The sequence below is a fragment of the Prunus avium genome, chromosome 2 (genome assembly GCF_965620075.1).
Source record: "Prunus avium chromosome 2, drPruAviu1.hap1.1, whole genome shotgun sequence".
NCBI classification, from domain to species: Eukaryota; Viridiplantae; Streptophyta; class Magnoliopsida; order Rosales; family Rosaceae; genus Prunus; species Prunus avium.
In genome coordinates, this window is record NC_142285.1 from 38,496,716 (window position 1) to 38,519,815 (window position 23,100).

Sequence of the window (23,100 nt, forward strand, 5' to 3'; positions counted from 1 at the left end):
AAGAAGGGCTTAAGCTTAGACTAGGCCCCAAAGTCAAAGCAGAAAATGGACGTGATCACCTATCTCTCGGCATGTGAATGAGCATGGAGGGAGGCAAATATGAATATCTGCATCAACCGTTTTGGTCAAATTTCCTTTTCTACGAATATTTTCATTCAAAAGCTCGCGGCTTTCTTGTAGGAGCTGAGCTGCATGGCACAGTCTACGCTGAAGTTAAGCCTCCTTCGGCGGAGGGAACACTCGCAGAAATCAAAAATCCAGTTGGGAGATATGGCAAACACTTTCAAGAAAGTTTGCTAAGGCATGCTAGTCCACAAATGAAATGGACTGCACAACAGAATGAAACATAAGTTGCCTTGTTCTATATAAAAGCTTGGAAACTAAGTGTCTTTTTGCTTTTGGTTGTAGTGGTATAGAACAATCATGCATGCTAGCTTTATTGCAATGGGGTCCAAGCATCATGTTTTCTGCTGCAAAACATATATAGATAACCCTCTTGGAGATACTATATTCTAGTACAAGCATATAAGAGTCCAACATTAATTCGGCACGAAATCGGTTGGCCATGTTCTATGTTACTCATACTAAGAGGCGAAGAGAAATTTATTGTTTCTAAAGTAACTCCACACATTGAAAAAAATACTTGCAGCGACAACAGAGAAAGTAAAGGCATTATAAACTTACCCACTTTCAAGTTTCAACATAATTACAGCATCTGGAAATGCGAAGTGTTCTCATTGATGCAACTTAATTTGTGCCACACGCATGGATAGGTGGTTCACTTTATATGAGCAATACGCTATCATAAATGATCCCATACAGTTAACAAATCGCACAAAGCAAATTTTCGAACTAATACTCGTTTACCCAAATCCACGGAAGCAGTCTCCAATTACTACTCATCATCCGCAAAATTGACCGCAAGATCCCAATAATGAGCAACGCCAGCATCAGCAAAAATCTTCCGGGCAGCAGCTTCAGTCATGCACTCGTGAACAGAAAATCTATTGAAGCTCGGTCTGGCAACACTTCCTTGCCATACTAACACACACTTGTTAGCAGGCTTATCATTGTTTACATCGTCATCTTCTTCTTCTTCATCTTTTACAGCTTCAGCCCAGTTTATGCGCCTAAGCATAACCTTAGCATACCTCTTAATAGATTTGCTGCCACCTTCAACAACCACTACATTCATACCATCTGAGATCACAGCTGATCCAGTCAGCCGGTTCTCTCGTGCATTAACATCAATCTTGAAGCGGGCCTTTGGATGTGACAATTCATTGATCCTGTAAACTGAGACTATGGTCTCCACATTATTTGGGTCATCAAAAAGCTTCCTTTCTTTCTTCTCACGGCGCTCGGCAGGAGTGAGCTTTCGTGCAATATTCCTGTCTATATGAGCTTGTTCACGCTCTGCAGCTGCACTCCGAATCTCCTTTTCAAGCCTGGTTGGATCTTGGGTTGCTTCAGAGCCAAGAACTTTCATCAAATTACTCATTTTAACTTTTGGCTTCGGGGGTTCGATCAGGCCTTGTCTAATCATCTCCTGCCTATCTTTCTCTCTGGCCAGGCGTTTCTGTGTACGGAGTTTTTTCTGCTCCTTCTTGGTCAACTTCAGTGGTTGAGGTGGTGGAGGAGCTGGCTCGGTAGGGGGCTCGATAGGTTGAGGATGTTCAACATAGATAGTGATTTTCTCCATCTTTAATTTATTTTCCACTACTGCGCCATCAATGACTTCATTATAAGTACCAGAGTGCAATAAGGGCACATCCCTGACAAATTTAGCAAAGCATAATTAGCAAACATCTTTAACATAAAATAAAAGTTCTGAGAGGACCAAACAACATGCAAATCAAATCTGCAATTGAAAAATGGCAAACAAAACAATGAAAACAATACTTCTGGCATCTTAGTTAAAGATATCATTTAAAAATGGATGGAAATTAGGATTTGGGTCTACCCTTTTTGTTTCATCTACAATCACAGATCATGGCATGTTTTCAACATTGAAACAGAAGGGGAGCATTGAGAAGGGGAAAAACAAGATAATCAGTTATCATATTCAATAAACTTTGAAGGTCATCTATTCCTTGCGGTCCGGTCACCACAATCCAAGCGGGGAAAAAATAAGAACCACTCAGCAAATCACAGCAATGCAAAAAGTAAATAGCAGCTTACCACCACTCAATTTCAGGAATTGGTTCCTTTGGTTTTTCTTTGGTGATAACTCTCTCTGACACCTCTATCAAATTTGGATTAATATCTGGTGCCGCCTTTGCCTTTGCCAACTGTGCCTGCTTCGCCTTTTGCTCTTTGGCTTGTGCTTCTCCAAATTTACTCTGTACAGGAAATGGAGAAAATTTAACAAAAAAGACAGGTACATAACTCACTGAAATGATCAAAACAGAATAAAGAGACATCAATAAATACCTTCAACTTTATATGCTCAGCATCTCTTGACCATTTTCCTTCCTCTACAAACTGGAAATTCATCCTCTTTGGCCTCAAAATCTTGGTTTTATTAATACCCATCATTGGATCAAAAAAGGGATTTGATTCAGGATCCACATCCAATTCAGGTTTAAGAATTTGGAATGCGTCTTTCTTCTGTTTGTTAATATTGACCTGAAAAAATTAGAACCATTAGATTAAAGTTCAAACAAATAAAATCCATCTAACAAGAGGAATTGTCTGAAAGGTAATAGCTACTAAACCTTTAGAGTGCTGAGGTTGTTTGGTTTAGTCGCATTCACTAAATTTCCAAGTTCATCTATTTCCCTTCCAAGGGCATCAAGACGAAGAACAGGGGCCTTAGTAGGCTTCTGAGGGGCAGCAACATCAGTTGCCACCTGTCCTGGAAACAAGTTTATAAGAGGAGCAAACTGGGGGTCCTGGCGAAACCCCATACTGGCAGCAAGCTCCTGTGCTTTTTTAACAGCTTCAAGGTTGGGAACAGCTGTAAGGCCAGCTTCTGCAATCATGCCACTTGTAGATGAAGCTGCTGGTGCAATGGGTAGTTTTGATGAATCAAATCTTATCCCTGATGGGGCCGGTGCATGCAGTATTCCAGCAGTGACAGATGGTGGTTTCAGCTCCTTCGATCCCAAGTTCTGGCTAGCATCTTTTCTTGCATTGGCACCCTTGTTCAACTGCATGATGAGAATAGTCATGGTAAATGTATGCTAAGGAATAACTGTAATTAAGAAACAATATTGTGCATAAAATTTTTGGCAAACACAAAGAGGTGAGATGCATTAACAAATTTATGTGAAAATAATACCTGGGGAATCTTCTTCAGCTTCTCAGTCAATTCCTTCTGCTTTTGTAAAGCTTTCTTAATTTTTTCTACATCATCAAGAGACAGATTCCCACTTCTCCCAGCAGTTGAAGATGCTCCATCTGTACTAGATTTTCCATGAACCTCATGAGATCTGGTAATACTAACTCCCTTATTTTCATTTGTGGTATAAATCGAAGATACCTTGGTAGGAAGGGGATGACTAGGAGCGAAAGAGGTCTCAGGCACAATCCTTGATGCGTTAGTAGGTTCCAGAGCAGCACCCTGTAAGTGTTGAAAATTAAACAAGGTCACTATGCATACCGCAGAGGAACTTGATTGTGGTGGAGGGGAACACAAAAATGAAGAATCAAAAAAGACATGAAAAGGAATAAATTTCACACAGATGCCCTCACTCCTCAGCTAATGGAGACATGGCCTACAAGGATACAAAGCACGTAGGAAGGGGAGCTATTTTCTAACAGTAACAGCCTAACAATAATTTATGACATACAGATACATTATAAGACAAAGCAAAGGCTTGCAGAAAGTGTAACAAGACACCTTACATTTTTAAGGAAGAAATACCTCATTTCAAAATCTGTAGCTTCCAATCAAATCAATCATTAGTATACAACACTTCAAATCTCATGAGTAAATAGCATGTAATACAACCAAGAAGATATCAATTCCATACTATAGATGCCTAAAGTAATACTGTAATGCTATCAGAAGTCAGAACCTAAAAATCAATTCCATATCTAACACTATAACTAACAATCACATCGTGCAAAGAGATCAGAAGTCGGAACCTAAGAAATCTATTCCATATCTCAAACTATGATATTAATCAGATAGAGAAATTTAAAGTGGTATATCGTTAAACCAAATTGAATTTCAGATACTTCACTACAGTTTCATCAACCATTAAGAGGATAACCTAAAGTATCACTTAAATGTGGAATGTTTTTACAGTTGTTCAAAGCCTATCAGCTCAAAATTTCAGCATCAAAGAAGCATAATTATCAAATGCAATTCAGAGCAGAACAAAAGAAAGCTAACATAAAACTTACATTACCCACCCAACCACTCCCATTTGGGGTGGTGGTGTCGCCCTGAAAATTACCAAGCTCGTCATCACTCACTTCCTCTTTCTTAACCTCACTTGCATTCACATTCAATTCATTGCTGCGTTCAACGACTCCAACATAATCACCATCCTCTTCTTCCTTTACTCGACGGTCTTCAAACCTCCTACTCTGTCTCTGACCTCCATTCACTTCCTTCCCATCTTCCTCAAATCGCTTCCTATCTTTCCTCTCCTCCTCCGAAACCCTAACCCTCTTCTTATCGTCCAAATCAACAACATCCCCATCTCTACCCTCACTCCTCTCCCTCTCTTTCCTCTTACGTCTATATTCCTCTCTCTCTTCCGACCTCTCGCGCTTCGTTTCGCGATGCCTGGACCTCTCTCGGCTCCCCTCTCTCTCGCCCCTCGGCTCGTAGGACCGCTCCCGCTGGTCACGTGCTATATCGCGGTCGTCGCTCGGCTCGCGTGACCTTTCGCGACGAGATTTGTGGTCTCGGGGCTCGTGAGAGCGCTCGCGCTTGGAATCGCGGTCCGATCGATGGTGGTGGCGATGGTTATCGGAGTCCTTTGATGATCGCTTTTCATCGGCGTCACGGCTGCGATGCTTGTGGTGTTCTTTGTCTCGATCTTCGCGGTGGCGTTTGCTCGATCTCTCTTTCTCCATAGCTAGGGTTTCCAAGGTTCTCACTCTTCCTTTGCTCTATCTATCTCCCTCCAGATGGGGGTTCAGGAGGATAAATTGGGAGGCACAATGCAACGGCTACGATTTATATGGTTTTTCTCGGCGGAAAAAAATAAAAAAAGAAGATGTGGATATTTAGTTAAAATATTTATTTCTTTAAATAGAGAAAAAAAAAAAGAAGAGATTTTTGTTGTCAATGAAACATATGAAGCGGTTGAATATTTTTTTTATTAAAAAAAAGGTTATGAAGCTGTAATTATAAAAGGGTTTTATAATAATCAAGTCAATTTGATAAGAAGTTACAATTTATTTTTATTTTACTTGTTACTTTTATTTGAATTATATATATTGGGTTTTCCAACAAAAAAAAGAATTATATATATATTGGGAGAGAAATATTTACAATTTAAAAAATAATAATTTTAAACTAAATTTAAGTTTTGGGTTAATATTATGGCATCTTTACTAATTCTGATTACGTAATACTTATGTGTTTACTTCGCATTAAGGAATGAAAAAGCAAGCGCAGCCCATACAAAATCAGGAATTAAACTCTTGATTTTTTAGGAATTGGAGTCTTGAGTGGGATGTAGTATTTTAATTCCTCAAGAACTAGCCCATCATGAATTCATTTTTTTTTATAACCATTATATCTTCAAAATTCCAAATTTGTCATCCATTTTAACCCAATAAATTATTTAGAACAAGTGCATTTTAGAAATCAAACTAATTTTAATTCCGATTCAGGAGAATTTAATAAACAACTTATAAGGAATCAATATCATTCCTACTATGATTCCACATAGTTTAGTAAACAACTTTGGGAATTCGGATTCCAACTCCTCAATTCAATTCCTTATAAGCTAATTACAAATGAGTAAACATGACATTAGTGTGAATAAATATAGAAAAGTTTTGTACAATTTTCCCCTAACAAGCTTTGTCACATCTTAATGAGTTGGGCTCTCATACATGCGTACTGTGACACCCCAACCAAGTTGTCATTTGTATGCACCAAAACCCATATCATGAAGTTTGTTTGAGGGATTCATACCTAAAAAAAAAAGAAAAAAAAAGAGAAGTTTGTTTGCGAGAAAAGCTTGTGATCCAGTGAAATTATCCATGTCAACAAAAGCCCAAGATCAAAAGATACATTTCAAAACCCGCAACCAAAACTTGGTATTGTTCACCTGTTGTTCTCATGATTTAGCAAATTACAAACATATAAATTGTGTTTATCGACTGAGAAGTTGAAAACGGACTTGAATCTCACATGATTCTGTTACATTATTCAATAATCTTTTACACTTGCAGGCACAATGTTACATAAACAAAAAGACAGCTTCAGAGCAATCTACCTCATTTCCTCCTTCACCATTTGGGCAAAGACCTTGCTCATTGAGACACCAGCAAGGTCCCCTGCACTTCCCATGCTAAATTCTGCATTAGATACACTGCTCTCCAGGTGATCAGCTTGCAAAGATGGCCTGCGATTGTGATCCGATCGTCCATCGTTTCCTTCGAGCTGAAGCACATATTCTAAGTTCCACAACACATCTCCCACCGTAGGTCGATCAACGCTGTGTTTTGCCAAGCATTTTGCAGCTATCTCTCCAAACTTCTTCAATGAATCCGGCTTTACTTGACCTGCAAGAAGGGGGTCAACAATTTCCTCCAATCTCCCATCTTTCTGCCACTTCAGTGCCCATTCAACTAAGTTCACCTTTTCCCTTTGGAGTGATGGATCAATAACAGGTCTTCCACAAAGGACTTCATACATCACCACCCCAAATGAGTACACATCTGACTTCTCCGTCAGCTGTTGCCTTGTTAAGTACTCTGGATCAAGATACCCAAAGCTGCCTTTGACCGCGGTGCTGACATGCGTTCGATCAATCTCAGGACCAGTTTTTGACAGCCCAAAATCAGCAACCTTGGCCATAAAATTCTCATCCAGTAGTATATTGGCAGATTTAACATCCCGGTGAATAATTGCCTTTGTAGAGCCAGTGTGAAGATAGTGAAGTCCTTTGGCAGCTCCAACACATATTCCAAGCCTTTGCCTCCAACTTAAGCTTGGAAAATCTGAGCCATACAGATAGTTCTTCAGGCTCCCATTTTCCATGTACTCATAAATAACGATCATCTCATTTTTCTCATCACAGTATCCAATTAATGCTACCAAATGGCGGTGGCGGAACTGAGACAACATTTCAATTTCTGTCCGAAATTCTGCACGACCCTGCCTTGAATAAGAAGCTCCTCTCTTAACTGCCACTTTTGTGTTGTCCCTTAAAACTCCTTTGTAAACTTTCCCAAAACCACCAACCCCAACAATTAGGTTCTCACTGAAATTATCAGTAGCCTCTTGAATTGCAACGAAAGGAAAGCGATACCCAATTTTGGAGACAGAAAACATCGCTGTGCTATCGGTGTCTTTACTTTCCATTCCATTCACCATAACATCATCTGTCCTTGAATGGATGGCATGTGTTAGTCTTCTTCTTCTGCACAGCAGGAAGAAGACTGCAGCCAACACAATAGCAATGAATAGTCCAACAGCCAAACCCACTATAACACCAACTTTCATCTTAGAGCTTTTATTAAAAGAAGAGTCCAAGCTGCCCCTAGAATTGCTTATTTTCATGATCTCCAGCCCATTGAGAAAGACAACTGGGTAAGTTACATCTGGATTATTAGGGCCAACACTTACAGTTAGCTTCTCGCTATCACTTACCCTCATAATGGCATCCATAAAATATGGGGTGCCTAAGATATTTTTTGTCAGATATCTAAGATCAAGACTATTAGAAACAAACAGAGAATTGATAAAAACTCTGAGGATGAGAGGTTGAGCAGAATCACTGACTATGTCACAGAAGTGAAACCGAACCAGATACTCAAAACCAGGATCAACATCAAAATGCCATGTCAGATTGGCATTCAGACTAAGATCTCTCGTCGAATCTAACTTAGTCGCGGTGCCATAGACCGAAGGAGGAGCGATATCCTCCGTTGGCCAGGTCGTGTACTTGACAGCTTCCTTTTTTGAAACGTTTGTGGGAAAACCATTGTGCGTCAAATAAGGATCATCAGAAACCCAGAGTCTCCACAAGGTATCATTTTGGGGAGACACTGTTTCATTACCCATATTCACCCTCTCAACTGTCTCTAATGCTCGCTTCCTCAAATTTTGGTGATTTTCCTTTGAACCAATGGTTATGGCATCCTCTGGAATGAGCTCGTCCGGGAGCGAAACAACTTCTAAGGCATTTATAAAAGCAAATGAATTGGTGGCAGGAGTAAAGGTGAGAACTAGACTGTCCGAAGTTATGTTCAAAGAGTATTCTCTCATGCGGTAACCGCTCTCTATTTTGAACTCCTTGAGAAGGGTGAAAGTTTGAGCAGAAACAGAGAACTTTGCTGTGCTCAAATTGTAACCCTCATGAACAAAAGGAGAGAAATAGAGGCGAACCCAATGACGCCCTTGTTTTCTTATTGGAAATGTGTAAAGGGAGGTTCCACTAAATATTCTTGCACTTTGGTACAGAACTGAATCGAAGGAGGAAGATATGGAACTTGAATTGCCAGAGATTTTTTGTGGGGTTGAGAGGATACTGGAATCAGACACATCAGATACAAATACACGATCACCAACTTTTACATTGGTTTTTGATCCACAGGTTATCAGATGTTTATCCACTGGATTAAATCCCAATGAACCACATATCAGATACAAAATTGAAGAAACCCCTATAAGCAATCTGATAGTCCCACCAGCCATCATAACCAGGATTGAAGATAAGAGAGATGGGATCTTGAAGCAAAGCTGAGGCTTATAACAAGACTCAAATGGGCAAAGCTTAGATCACAAATTAGAAAGTTGCAACTTGTAATTGATAGTGGGTGATCATGAAAAGCAAGTTGCTACATGCAAGCAAAACTCAGGAAACAGGTTTCAGAAGGGACAAGGCTCAGATTAGAATAAGGAACGGCACAAAATCAATGTCCTATCTCTTTCCTCACAACACCAATACAAAAAGAACCCAACAAAGATAACCAATAAATTAAGAAAATAACCAAAAGGGTCAGCTTGAAATCACCTGATCACATCAATGTTGAAGAAGCACATGAAGGTTCTTGAAACTGAATAAAAACCCAAGTGTGAAAATCAACTACAAAATGCTCAGTGTCTCACTGACGTGAGTTCCTCAACTTGGTGGACCAAATAAATGAGAACATGAACACAATGTGCACAGAAACAAACGTGGCAAGACCACATTGACTGCAACAAAACCAGCCCTTGTTTATTATTTTCTCTACGTCCTGTTTGACAAATTCATAGAACTGCAAACAAAATCACAAATTTGAAGTAGAGAACATAGTGGATAGAGATAAAGAAGGAAAAAATGTCTGAACAGACAACATAATGGAGCAAAGTTGATGACAGCTATTATGGGTGGCTCACTTTTTGGATTGGAAAATATATACGTTAGGTCCCATGAGAGAGAGAGAGAGAGAGAGAGAGAGACAGATGAGATGAAGGTTCGTGTGATGGTTCTGTGGGGGAATATTTCGTGCCGGGTTTGTTCAAAAAAGAACATTGTTACAGTCGTAGTCGTTGTCAGCTGTGTGCTTAATTACGCGTTTTCCCCAACCACTTTATTAGTGTGGGGGGGAGTTCTACGATACAAGATTTTGGTGGGATTCTGAGTTCGGTGCCCGGTTTTGGTTATGTGGTGTTGGATATTGATTGAATGGCCCAAATGGGACTGAATTTTGTTAACTGTTGGGCTTCATGTGGATAATTTTTTGTTAGCAAAATAATATTGAGAGTATCGGAATATCATCCTTTGTATAATATTTTATAATCTCTTAATTGTTGATCAGTGCAACTCTTCTAATAAATTTAACATAGATTAAACGGTGATGCTCATTCACGGTTGTTCTACGCATAACTCTCATAGTCTCAAATAGCAAATTCAATGAGGTATGTTTCTAGAACTAGAACCCCAAAGGGCAAAATCTCAAAACTTTTACATGGACCCCTCCCTCTACTAAACCCTAACCAACGTCAATAAAAACCTAGCTCCATAACCTACGCCATTGACCAAGTTTTGGCAAGTTGTAGGTGTATCAAGTTTTGCACCTTGACTATTACTTTGGTAAACAATGACATGTATATGTGAAGTAGCTTCGTTAATTGCCACGCATTTGATCCGTCGATGATTCTTAGTTATCGATTAATAAAATATTTAATTAACGACTGATAGTTGTTTACACATATGTGAATGATTATTATAAACATTTACTTTCGTTAAGCTAGAAAAGACAAATCGCATCCTTATTTTGACCCCAATGTACATATCAAAGACAATGACAACTCTTGTAATTATGGTATAATGACAATTTGACAACTTTATTACTTCAAAACCAAAAAGGAAAAATAAAGATATGGTCCCTTGTGGACATTAATTCAACATTGTCAGGCTATGAATAGAAGAAGCAAGCAAATACAAGAAATGGAATTAATGTATGCATAAAAGAAGTGTCCTTGTGTGCCATGAGAGGGACTGGAAGGGGGAGGAGAAGAACTCTTATCACCCTTGTTGGCCTCTATTCTTGTGAACACTTCCATGGCGCTGATTATGGGAGGTAGGGTTGACCCTTTTGCTGAGGCCAATGTCACATTGATCGTAGGGCCCACAACAGTCACAGGGTATATGGTCATCACCTTACATTCGATGTTCTCAGTTGTCACCGTGGACTTCATCTGGCCGTTGATGTATATCTGAATTATCCTGGTGTCGTCTGGTTTGGGGATGGTTACCGTTTCGGTGAAATAGAGCACAATGTAGGCTGATTGTGGGGTCGTCTGTGGGAGATGAATGGACAAGGTAATTGGATCAGCAGGGTTCATTGATTCAATGGAGTCGCTCAACACAGAATTGGGAGGGTCATTTTCTGGAACAGGTAAGAAAGCTGGCAAGGTAGCGACTTCGGTGCAGTTTGGTGGCGTTGTTCCCCGTGTCCATACTCGGTTGTACATTTCCTCACCCCCTGGGAACCTACATTCAGCAATATCTGTACATTCTCAATCAAAATCTAAGAGCATCCACAGTGGGGGGTGTATATAGGGGTGGGGGGTGTATATAGGGGTGTATGTTAAATATACACTCCAAGTCATCGGAATGGTCTCCAATGGTGATATGTAAATGAATGTAAATATACATCACCACCATGGGGATGTAAAATAAAATGTATATTTACATCCATTTTTACATCCCTTGTAGGCGGGACTCACCCGAGAAAAGAGAAGAAAAATGAAGAAAAGTCAACATAAAAGGCTGGGACCCATGGCTACACCCCCGAATTTACACCCCCCTACTGGAGCAAAAAACATATTTACACCCCCCGGAGGTGTAAGGGGATGTAAAAGTGGCTTTACACCCCCCCACTGTGGATGCTCTAACATATCTTGCAATCAAAAATGGCAAAAAAAAAAATGTTGGATATGAAAAGAAAAATGCCGGGTCCTAATAATGTTTCTTTTTGTTTAAGCGAATATGATATCATAATCCAATAAAGTAGACAACGTGTGAGTGATTATTGTTCGTTGGTGTATTAATTGTAACATCTATTCACGTGAGTGTGGACGACTGTACAGATAGTAAATAGCGATCGAATAATTAGAGAAATGTACCTTACTTCTCCACCACCATAGTTAATCCTAGATACTAGATTATAAGCGTAGTTGGTCTCCATCTCACGGTAAAATGGACCGGTTAGAACCCAAATTGGAACAGCTTCTATTGAAGATATAAAGGGAACCACTTCACTCTCATCCTGCACAATACACACATTAAGAGATCCTGCCCCTTGATTAACATACATGGCTTCATGGTATATTGGCCCTTCCACCACCGTTGATGTGTTGACCGTTGACCAATTTCTACCGTTGATATGAATATCAAACGAAGGAGGCTTCGAGAGACCATCGTAGTTGCCGTAGTAGAAGCCTGCCCTGACCAAGAACCGTTGGGTTTGCGCACTGAAAGGTAAAGCATAGCAGTTTTGTTGTGCCTTGTTAGGGAAGGATCGGAGGGTGTTCATCTCTTCAAGTTCTTGCTTTTGTGGAACTTGCTTGTTGATGCCTGCTTGGGTGTAGCCATTGTCTGTGACCCATTGGAGCAAGTTTTTATCCCAACGTAGAGCATTGTTACCGCAGTCAATGTTCAACCAATCAATTGTGACTGAAAAGGTTGAAAGTGATAAGTAAAAATTTGTGTTCAAGCAAAATCGAGAGTTTAACAACATAACATATCAAATATCAAACAGATAAAAAGTTGCAAGCAAGTTACTTACGCTGAGAATAAGCGGTGAACAAATGAAATGCCAGGAGAAGCACCGGTGCCCATAAATTTTTATTCATAGAGATTGTATGAGTTTGAAAATTGAGATTGAATTTCTGAGAGAAGAAACTGAGGGGTGTCTTGGTTGTGAAGTTAGATTTGATTTGGTTAATGTGGGTGATAAAAGAGCAAGTAGCAGTGACAATTTCTTGAAGTTATCTCCTATTTCATTAAGAAACACCGAAGCCATCATTGTAAACTTCAGCCATTTTAAAATTAAGCACGACAAAACAACACTGTTACTTCTCATAAATAATGACCATTTTCTTAAAATTAAACGAAGACAGAGCACTTTCGTAGCTTCATAGATTATATGTAGATAATTCACAAAATACAGAATAACATCACTCAGAAACTTTTATTTCTCCTCTCTCAGTTTCCATAGAACATTAATCATTTATCTTCTACACCTGGGTTTCCAATTTCCCATTTCCGGCCTCATTATGACAACTGTACTTCAACAATTCAGATAACCTCGCAGCTACACTCTGCCTTGCTCCAGGAGAAACGCCGTGCTTTCCGATGATCGACTCTAGAACTGCCTCCGAAAGCAGTTTGTTTTCGATCACCGCGTTCCCAGCTTCTGGTACGGATGCATCTTTGGAGAAGCTAATCTGTAGCAATGAAAGAGATCAAACAAAGATGTCAAAACTCAGATGCAAAATACAAACTCAACCCTTAAAAAAAATACAAAAGTTTAGTAGTACTAACCGTTAATGATCCTTTGGGAGATTGTGTGAAAAGGATCGAGGCGCCAGGTGGGAAGTTTTGATCCTTGAAGACCTCAAGGAACTTCTCAATGGCCTTGGCTTCTGCATCAGTGTAAATTCCGATTGATTTCCAAATCGCAACGCAATTCTCGGAAACCTTCTCCGAGTATTGCTGGCCGGTTAGTGGCAGTATCGTTGTCACCTGTGTGAATTTCTCAAATGGACCTATGAAAGGATAATCAAGATTATAACTTGTGCCTCAAGTTTTGTTTTTGTTTTTGTTTTTTTTTTCATACAGAGTAACACATTAACCCTAACTAATTTTATGAAATTCTGATTGGTTTTAGTCAAATTGACCACAAAAAAGCCATGATAAATTAAATCAGCTAAAATTTTGCATTCTCTCTGGTAGTAATGGAGTGAACAAGTTTTAGCTCAAATTGGATCACAATATCAGGCATTTCAATTCAACCTATGCTAAGTGCAGCATGATGCTAAGACATGAAATAACAACCTTTGAATTGTCTGTCAAATTAAATACTAGTCAAAGCTTTAAGCACGTGTTTTAAGAAGTCCGTTACCTGTAACGATCTCTCTGAAGAACTCAACGGACTCCGTCAGCTCCTGGGCGGTCTTGCCCTTCCACTTAACGGCGAGCAGAGGCACGGCCTTCTCCTCCAAGTACACGCCAATCGCCGTGAACTTCACGAAGTTCCCCTGAATCTCCAGCCCCCTCACCCCTGCGCACATTAGCAAACACACAGCCAATCAAAACCAAAATCAACAAACAATTAGCTGGACAAATTAAGTACGGACGACCATTTACGAACCTGCGCCGCCGAGGAACAGAGTGTTGGCTGAGCCTGGTGGTTTGACTGACGGTGGAAACGACGTCGCCTCGATCTGAAGTCCGGTGGGATTTGGTAGTGCAGCCATTGGGTAGTCTTTGTTACGCTTTTGTGTGGCGATGGAGATGGACTTGTTGTACGAAACGGTGCGATTAAATTGGGAGCTGTACCAGTGAAGGATTTCAGGGGTTTTTGTAGAGCGTTCGGAGTCGTTAGGACTAGGTTGGGTGGTTAAGTAGGAAGGTCAGGGAGTGTAGATGTGCACGTGGGAAAGCAGAGTGTCTCAAAACGTGGAGGGAAGTTTTACCGGTCATTCAAGAGGGCAAGTCACCACAACCCATACCAACTTGTTAGGCCTCTTTGGTGTCCATAAAATTTAGTGTAGGGTTTTCGTCACAAAAAAAAAAAAGAAAAAGTGTAGGGTTTGTTTGGGAGTGGTTATGAAATGGTTAAAAATGGCTTCTCCTAACAGAAAACGCATATGTTTTGCGTTGGTAGAAAACTTTCGTTTGGAATCTCCATATAATTACTTTAGGAGAAGCACGTATGGAGAAGAAATACTTCACCCTATAAGTGATTCTGGCCCTTTTTTTTTTTAAATTTAAAAAAAGCACTTTATTTCTAATAAATTTTTGATGTTTTAATAGAAAGAAGTACTCATGAGTAGAAATGCTCGTTTCCACGAAAGGATGTGATGTTTAAGATGATATAAGTGAATTACCAACTCATAGAGTAGTTGGTGACCGAGAGATAGGTCTACTTTTTTAAATTATTTTATTGTTTCGCTTTTATTACTTTACGTTCATATGGTAAATATTTTCGTTTTTAGTGTTTGATTAAGAAATTGTATTTTAAGAGATTTTTGAAAATTTAACCATTAGTCATATTTCTCTCTCAATGGCATTTTAAGAAAAATGGATTTGATGCATGATCGCCATGAGGCCGGCTGATTAAATCAGAGGTCGTGCATGACTGACAAGTGTTGAGGGGAAGCTGATAGAGGAGGAGGAGGTTTTTTGTAATTTTGCTTTTGAAATAGTTCTGGGTGTCCTGAGTAAATGTAGAGTTATGGTTGGGCAGGCAGATCGTGTTTGGGCCTTCACTATTTCTCAGTATTATAAAAGATGTTTTCTGTTTCGGCCCAAAAAAAGAATTGGACTTTGCTTCATAAGTAGATAGCAGCGGGCCGCCGTCTATCAAACTTCAAAAGAATAGGCTAATAAAATTCAGAAAGGTCCATTGCACCTTACCCGACCTTTCCATAAACCTTTTTAATATCCGAAAAAATCAATATTTTATTTTATTTTATACAAGCAATGTCAAAGGATGAATGTTCGAATACATATTTCGGATGAAGGGTAATTAGAATAATGTTACTCTTACTACATTTGTATATCGTATTCTTATACCATTTTATGTGGCAGATGAGGTGGACAGCCACATCGATTAAAATTAATTTAATATATATATATTTTTTTATAATTTATTGACATTTTTCAATTGATGTTGATATCAACTCCATCTACCTGGTATAAGAATGCGATACGGTATACAAATGTAATAAGAATAGCATTACTCGAGTAATTACTCTATTTTTTTTTTGTCAATACAAAGGTAACTACTCTTCAATCACTTAACTTTGCAAATCAAAACAATTAAACTGATTGACTTTGATAAGCTACGTCAATGTAAAACGCAATTACTCAATTGACTTTGCAAATAAAAAACTCAAATAGAAAATAAGTAATAAACTCCAGAAAAAAAGAAAATAAAAGGAATAAAATGTTGAGCTAGAAGTAGACTGGTGGTTTGTCTGGACTGGTACATTTTAAAGTTTAAACCAAGGACAGCACCCAAGTGCCTCAAAACGACGGCGCTTAAATCCAGAAACGTGGCAACGTAACGCTGACTGTTTCATCCTCTCTTCTTCTCTGTGGCAACTGGAAATGGCTCTCCCAAACAATCCCCAATCCTTCCCCCATTTTTCCTAAACCCCAAACCCCAAACTCCCCAAACCCAAACCCTAAGCCTTCATCGATCTCTCTCTCTCTCTAAAAAACCAAAACCAGAAACTTTCAGCTTTGTTTTAGAAAATTTCTGAATTTTTTTTAGCTGAGAAAAAAAAAGTCAAGAGAAAATGTCGTGGATAAGATCGGCTGTGAGCAAAGCCGTGGAGGCTGGGAACAAGAACAACCTCACTCGGACCGTCAAGAACTATGCCGACTCCGTCGTCCAGCATGCCGGCCAAGCCGTAGCCGAAGGCGCCAAACGCTTTCAGGACCGTATGGTAATTTCAAAATTTCCACCAGTTTTCTCATTCAACACCGAAAATAAAATATTACAAGTACATTTTCTCTTCATCTGATTTACAGGGAGCTCGTAGTTTTAAAAGTGTTAAGAAGAGTATCCAGAGATTGGAAGAAGCAGCTGTGTCTTGCAGGGGGGCTGAAAGACTTGAGATACTGAGAAGGTGGGTGATTATGCTCAGAGAGGTCGAGAGACTGAAGCTTTCTCCGGGTTCTGTGGAAGAAAAAGACAACGCAGTCGAGCAACCTACTGCTTCTGAGGACGCCAACGATATTCGAAGAAGAATATCTCTGGTTCAATTTTTACCTCACTTCTTTCAGCTTTTTCGGGTTCATTGTAGTCTAGTTTGCAGTGGAATCTTATACTTTTTGATAATGTGAATAGGTTTTGTACTATGACTCTGATGTTGGCGGTGAACCCATGACTTTCCGCGAAGTGTTTCTTCAAAGTCAGGCTCTGGAGGGCATAACACTGTCTATGGTATGTCTTTGAGAAATGAAAATATCATTGAAATGAACTATGTCAAATGGGTTTTTATTTTATTTTTCTTTTTTAAACTAATGATGCTTTAGAATTAGCTCACCAAACCAATGATGTTAAAATGGATGACCTTGATGTTCTACATGAAGCGAATGCTTGTTTCATAAGTTAGGGGGTAGCACTTAATGAAAGCATCGTGGAAAAATGATCAAAGTTGGAAATGATTTTGTTGAGCAACCTGCCTTTGGTTTTTCTTAGACACTGCCACATATGCACTTGGTTTTTGAAACCTGTAGTGTTTCCGTCTGTAATCAAACCAGGTGGATTTTTCTTAATCAAGGAAGGAAAAAGGATGATGAGGAAACTTATAGCTACCATCAAACACCTAACACCTCTAAAACTGGAATGAATGTAAATAATCTTATATAATTTGAAATTGCTGATTATGAAAGTTAACCGCAGGTTAACTCTTTTCTATGCTTCAGATTCTTGAAGGTCCGAATGATGAAGAGGTTGCCCTGCTGATGGAGATGTTTAGGTGAGAAGCAAGACTGTACTCTTGTTTAATGCATGCTCGTGGGCAATTAAGTGCCAGTATTCTTTATTCGGGTTAGCCATACTAGGACCTTTTTAAAAAAATCTTAATATTATATGAAACTGCAGGCTCTGTCTTACTGGAGGAAAAGAAGTTCATAATGCAATAGTGAGCAGTATACAAGATCTGGAAAAAGCTTTTTCAAGCTATGAAGATGAAGTATTGGTAAGGACATAAAAAAGTGCTCTTAAAGATCATATCAACAAATGTGAAGTTCTGGAGAAATTTTGATATATTTTCCATAAAGTTTATATAGATATAATCCGTTATCATTCTTTTCCCTCTGGGAATTTTCATGTAACATTTTTTTTACGTGATCCACTAAAGTGTAGTATATAGCTCTAACTGATTCACATAAGCAAATGGGAGTATTGAGTACTCCATTCAATTCATGCAAGACTTGTTCTTCTTTTGGCTCATACTGGTACATCGTTTTCCTTTGTATTCAGGTAAAACGGGAGGAATTGCTCCAATTTGCACAAGGTGCAATTACAGGGTTAAAGATTAATGCTGATGTCATAAGGTGTGCAAAAAATAACAGACTCTCTCTCTCTCTCTCTCTCTCTCTCTCTCTCTCTCTCTCTCTCTCTCTTTCTCCCTATATATATATATATGTGTGTGTGTGTGTGTGCGTGCGCCCTCGGGAGGCATTAAGCTAATAGCAATTTCATGAGTAACATGTCATGTCTACATAACCTAGTTTTATTTACCAGTTGATAATTGATCATGATAAACTCTGATCTTATAGATGTTAATCTCCTTTTTTTTTTTTTTAATGAAGAATAGGAAGTGGGTTTCCCTTCTTGTTTAGATATGGTTTAGTGCTGGCACTTGCTAGATATATGCTTATGCAAATAAATTTGTCTTTCGTTCCTATAAATTTTTTGTAGCTGGCGACCTTAGAGATTTAATTATTCATAGTGGTAGGAAAAAGTGTAAAAGTATGATGCTAGGCTTCAATCATGGGCCAAAAAATTTCTTCTTACCTGTTTAAATGTATCTTGTTACAGAATAGATGAAGAAGTCTCTAGTCTAAGGAAGAAGCTTGACACAACGACCACCCCTCTGAAGCCTTCAACTGAAGGTCATGACAAAGCATCAGAAGAAACAAAATTGGAAACAATAGAGGTGAGGATGGTTGTCATTATAATTTTTTGGTGTGCCTCATGGTATAAGTACCACTGTGCCAAAGAGATGTCAAATACCATCAAGTAGAAGACTAATGGCTCTATGATGGAATTTTAATGAGTTAAATTGGCTAATGTTTACATAAGCATGAAAGTTCTTTAACATTTAAATGAGTATGAAAATTATGGAAATATGGATCTGACAGCCCTAAGTTCTGGTAGGCATTAAAAGAAGCACTTGCACAAGTTCGAGCTTGTTCCAGATTAGAAGGGCTTTTACTGAAGAAAAAGTTGTTGAACAATGGAGATTCTGCTGAGATCCATGCTCAAAAAGTACGTATTTCTTGGTCTGCCTGTTATCATTTGGTTATGCATCTGAAAGCATGGTTTTAAATTTGTTGGCAGCATCTTGCCTTTATTTCTGGTGACCTTCATGCTTTGATTTGAGGGTTTTAACAGTGTCATGCGGTCCTTGTGACAGTCAAGCTTTTGGCTGAAGATGTTGAAAAAGTGTCTATTTAGCATGGACATGGGCTGCTAGATGCTGCAAATCCTTCAATTTAGTTATGGGGTTGCAACTATATATGTTTAGTCCTAGGAGCTTGTTTGTTGATTCACAATGTGTGAAAGGTTTACTTTTTGTGTCTTGTTCAATAAATCTATGCCTTATGGGACCTTGTTTATGATGCGATCCAAAACACGATTCTTACTTAGTTACATGGTTTGACGACAAAATCATCCTTGACTATGCTGTGTCTGATTCTTTTCCCTTTTGCTTCTATCTTGTATTTGCTGGTAATCTCTGCTTTGTATATTTTCTGAGTTAAGTGCAACTCGATCCTTTGATTGTTGCTTGTGCACCCAGAAAATGCTGATTTCCTTTCAAGGTACAAAGCTCCTGTGACCGATGTTATTTTTGTTGTATAAGCAGGTTGATAAATTGAAGGTCTTGTCAGAATCTCTGGCTAGCTCCTCTGCAAAAGCTGAAAATCGTATTTCAGATCACAGGTGTAACAACTTTGGAACCATTTGTTTTATGTTGCTTTTCTTTAGTATTAAATCGTGTTGTTACATTGTTTTTTCTTGTAATATGTGTGTTCATTAATATACTTCCTGTTGTCTAAAAATACTATTGTAAAATGTTCTTCTAAAAAAAATAATAATAATAAAAAACTCTTGGAAAATGTTAAAACATTAAAAAGAAAGTTTATATGATTTGGCTTGATGTATCCATAGAAAGGTTCAGTAAGCCTTGCTTTTTGTAACTGTGTAGTTCCAGTGAAAACCATTGATTTGATTAAAAGTAATGACGTGTAGTCTGTGCTTGATCTATTATTGTTATTAGATGCCAGGTTTAGGGAAAACAAAATTACTTTCTTTGTTCCTTATGAATGACAGACTTCAAAAGGAGGAGGCACTAAAAGTTCGTGTAGCCAGAGCAAGTGAAGTGAGTGAAAGAGAGAAGGTATTGTTCTTCAACATTACTTACCTATAAATGTAACGACATGAAGTTTGTACTCACATTTCTGTAGAGAGGTCTTTAGTGTGTAATTGCATTCTTATCAAGTTTGAAATATGTCAAAATGTTTTTACTAGCTTCTTTATTCTTTCGGGAAATATTATTTGCACTCAAAAGAAGCTTCTTGCATCCTCATGTGTGAGTGCGGGAAGCTAATTTTGAGTGCATATACCATCTCCCTTCCATTTTTCTCCTTCGAGTAAAAGCTTTCTTTTTGGTTCATGATCTTTGTAAATCCATGTTATAGATGTGGTAGAGAGGCAATGCTTGGTTGGTACACGTATGCCATAAGTTTTGGGAAGGGAATTTTAGTTTTTGTCTCAATGACCATTTTCAGGAAATAACAGCTGAGATTACAGAGCTTGAAAAAGAACGAGATGACCTTGAGGCTCAACTGAAAAAGGTTTATATCCTTTGGTTTTCCTCCTTATATATTAAATTAACTTTCTCTTCGTTGATTGTGACTTCTAAACACTAGCCATCTGTTCTAGGTTAATATATCCTTGGCTGCAGCTAATGCCCGCCTTCGCAATACCAGGGAAGAGAGGGAACAATTTGAAGAAGCTAACAATAAGATTGTTTCCCACTGCGAAACAAAGGTTTAGATTATTTTCTTGGTTATTTTTTTCCAGGGCTGGTGATGTTCTGGATACTTTCATGTTATTGCACCTTTAGGTCCTTTGCATCATTTAAATATTTATTTTTGTTTTGTTAACAGGAAGATGAGCTATCGAAATCCATTGCCTCATGTAGGGTAGAGGCAGATATTATAAAGACTTGGGTTAATTTTCTTGAAGATACTTGGGTTCTCCAGCGCTCATATACAGATATGAAGGAGAAGCAGGTCAAGTAAGTTCTTCAACTCTATGCAATTGCTAAATGCTCTTGCTCCTTTTGTCAGCAATTTTGTTCCTTTACACTGAGAAGTGTAGTGAAATTGGATCGTTTTCTTTATTGAAATCTATACATTATTGTTTAAATAACTATTTTTTCCTGTAATTTTAAGCGATGAATTGGAGAAACATGAGGACTATTTCTTGAACTTGGCCATTGATCATCTAGAGGCTTACAAGGTATTGAATCTCTCTCTCTCTCTCTCTCTCTCTCTCTCTCTCTCTCTATATATATATATATATATATATATATATATATATATATCTGTCTGTCTGTCTGTCTGTCTATCTATCTATAACTCTTTTGATACTCTTGAGGCACACCTTTTATCTTTTATGCAGAAAGAGTTGGGGCCTTCTATCAGTCGTATAGGGAAATTTGTAGAGAACCTAAAGAATTTGAGTGAGGGGTAATGTTGTTTGTTGCACTGTGATGGTTGCACCTTCATTTTACTTGCTTTGTTCTTAATTTCTTTTGACCTGACGAGACAGGTCAAGGATGGCATCTACTGCAGAAAGCAAGGATTCTAAAGTATTAAATCCAATAAATAATCTTGAGGAGGAATATTTGGACCACGAAACCAAGGTAAAAAAATGTTGTGAAAAACTCTGAGTTCAACATAATCATAGATCTCTCCTTATCAGCACATTGTGGTTTTTCTGCTATCTGAAAGGAGTGACCTTTATACTTAAATGTTCTGCTCAGTTTCCCAAAGTGAGAGTATTGGTTACAGTTCCTAGCATGTGAAATTTCAAAAAAGAAAAAAATGAATAAACGAGTCAGGATGGATGGATATATATATTCTCTGTCAAAGTCTTATTTTTGCATATCATGTATGATCCAAAATTTCTTTTGCAAGTAGTCTGTAAAAAGTAATGAATTAGGGATGCTTCAATTATGTGTCTAATGCTTTCTTGGTCCTATAATGTGCTCTATTCTGTTTGTGTTGTAGTGTGACATTTATATGCTAACAAGCACAAACATTGATATTGTTGGTTTGCTCCAGATTATTACCACCTTTAGTGTCGTAGATAACATCAAGGAGCAGTTTTATGGCCCACGAGCTGAAATTTCCAGGTATGAACTTGTGAGGGTGTATGAATTATCTCTTTTCCTTTGTACACTATGTCTGAAGATATTCACCAAACCCCCTGAATATGATGTACTTTGCTTGCCTGTTCCAGGAAAGATGACCCTAGGGTTAAGGAGCTGTTTGATGATATTGAAAAATTAAGGGAGCAATTTGAAGCTATTGAGAGACCAAATCTACAACTGGAGAATCCAACCCCAAAATCAGAAACGAAGCCGCAGAGTGGTCCATTTACTCTCCCAACAGAGAGCACAGGAGCGCAGAAAGCTGATACAGATAAGCATCCTGGGTCAGGTGCAGTGAAGGCAGAGCAAATGCATGACACTGAAGCAGAACTAGCAAAGCTGGAATCGGAGTTTGGCAAGGTTGGTCAAGACTACTCGGCAGAAGAGATTGGTGACTGGGAATTCGACGAGCTTGAAAGGGAACTAAGATCTGGTGATTCATCAACAGCCAAATAGACCCCAATACTTATGGTGGCTGGGTCACCGTCATTGCAAGTTTCGTAAAAAACCTGTGTATTATAAACATGATATATAACTCTGTACCTGACCTCCAAAAAGCCACACATACTTTTCTCTGTAACTTATATGTAACAAGTGACGGATTATCAATTTGTTAATTTAATCCTTCTTTAAATTCTCGAACCTATATGCTCGAATATGGAATACAAGTGAATGAAAAGTATAATTTGGATGTAGCTGGTGAATCACAGGAGTTTCTTGTTCAATTTTTTATTTTATTTTTTCTGTGTACGGGCACCGAGTTTCGTAGCACCGTTCAATATGAATGAGAATGTGGCTACAATTTCTTCTTTTCCCTGAAGTGGGTGATGCCCACCTAATGTTTAAGGGGGCCTCTGATGCTTCCACAATCACAAATGGAGGAGCCCAGAGAAGAAAGTGGGGTTTCGAGATTTTTTTGTTTATGTAGCTTTGAAAAGGTTTCCTGATATAGAAGTATAAATTTTGTTTTATCTTTCAAGAGCACCATCATTATGCAGGGCCTCCTATGTTTTCAGCACAAGGGCACATAAGCTAGTGGGCTGGGAATTCCTCCACCCAAA

General features: G+C 38.6%; 5 protein-coding genes across 5 annotated transcripts; 1 reads left to right on the forward strand and 4 right to left on the reverse strand.

Annotated features, from left to right (window-relative positions):
* Nucleotides 1–630: 630 nt before the first annotated feature.
* LOC110756636 (Pre-mRNA-splicing factor 3) lies at nucleotides 631–5,125 on the reverse strand. The gene is made up of 6 exons (XM_021958076.2): nucleotides 4,354–5,125; nucleotides 3,284–3,565; nucleotides 2,718–3,152; nucleotides 2,434–2,628; nucleotides 2,182–2,342; nucleotides 631–1,775 (listed from the first exon to the last, which is right to left on the reverse strand). The coding sequence occupies exons 1-6, from the start codon at nucleotides 5,032–5,034 to the stop codon at nucleotides 896–898; spliced, it is 2,634 nt and encodes an 877-aa protein (XP_021813768.1). The 5' UTR covers nucleotides 5,035–5,125; the 3' UTR covers nucleotides 631–895.
* A 1,077-nt stretch (nucleotides 5,126–6,202) lies between these two features.
* On the reverse strand, nucleotides 6,203–9,572 carry LOC110756664 (Protein kinase superfamily protein). Its single transcript, XM_088249104.1, has one exon. The coding sequence runs from the start codon at nucleotides 8,837–8,839 to the stop codon at nucleotides 6,407–6,409; it is 2,433 nt and encodes an 810-aa protein (XP_088105230.1). The 5' UTR covers nucleotides 8,840–9,572; the 3' UTR covers nucleotides 6,203–6,406.
* Nucleotides 9,573–10,423: 851 nt separating this feature from the next.
* LOC110756674 (putative LRR receptor-like serine/threonine-protein kinase MEE39) lies at nucleotides 10,424–12,591 on the reverse strand. Its single transcript, XM_021958128.2, has 3 exons — nucleotides 12,418–12,591; nucleotides 11,756–12,305; nucleotides 10,424–11,120 (listed from the first exon to the last, which is right to left on the reverse strand). Exons 1-3 carry the CDS (start codon nucleotides 12,482–12,484, stop codon nucleotides 10,538–10,540), a joined length of 1,200 nt encoding a protein of 399 aa, XP_021813820.1. The 5' UTR covers nucleotides 12,485–12,591; the 3' UTR covers nucleotides 10,424–10,537.
* A 97-nt stretch (nucleotides 12,592–12,688) lies between these two features.
* Nucleotides 12,689–14,234, reverse strand: LOC110756675 (chalcone--flavanone isomerase). Its single transcript, XM_021958129.2, is given in 5 exon segments — nucleotides 12,689–12,886; nucleotides 12,889–13,078; nucleotides 13,176–13,399; nucleotides 13,756–13,914; nucleotides 14,005–14,234. Coding segments are annotated over 5 exon segments (708 nt in total). The 5' UTR covers nucleotides 14,111–14,234; the 3' UTR covers nucleotides 12,689–12,857.
* A 1,647-nt stretch (nucleotides 14,235–15,881) lies between these two features.
* On the forward strand, nucleotides 15,882–22,681 carry LOC110756580 (structural maintenance of chromosomes protein). Its single transcript, XM_088249257.1, has 18 exons — nucleotides 15,882–16,309; nucleotides 16,395–16,622; nucleotides 16,714–16,809; nucleotides 17,295–17,347; nucleotides 17,473–17,569; nucleotides 17,854–17,927; nucleotides 18,415–18,532; nucleotides 18,754–18,864; nucleotides 19,463–19,539; nucleotides 19,930–19,996; nucleotides 20,388–20,453; nucleotides 20,542–20,649; nucleotides 20,769–20,899; nucleotides 21,057–21,123; nucleotides 21,286–21,353; nucleotides 21,436–21,529; nucleotides 21,951–22,021; nucleotides 22,129–22,681. Exons 1-18 carry the CDS (start codon nucleotides 16,160–16,162, stop codon nucleotides 22,493–22,495), a joined length of 2,043 nt encoding a protein of 680 aa, XP_088105383.1. The 5' UTR covers nucleotides 15,882–16,159; the 3' UTR covers nucleotides 22,496–22,681.
* The last annotated feature ends 419 nt before the right edge of the window (nucleotides 22,682–23,100 follow it).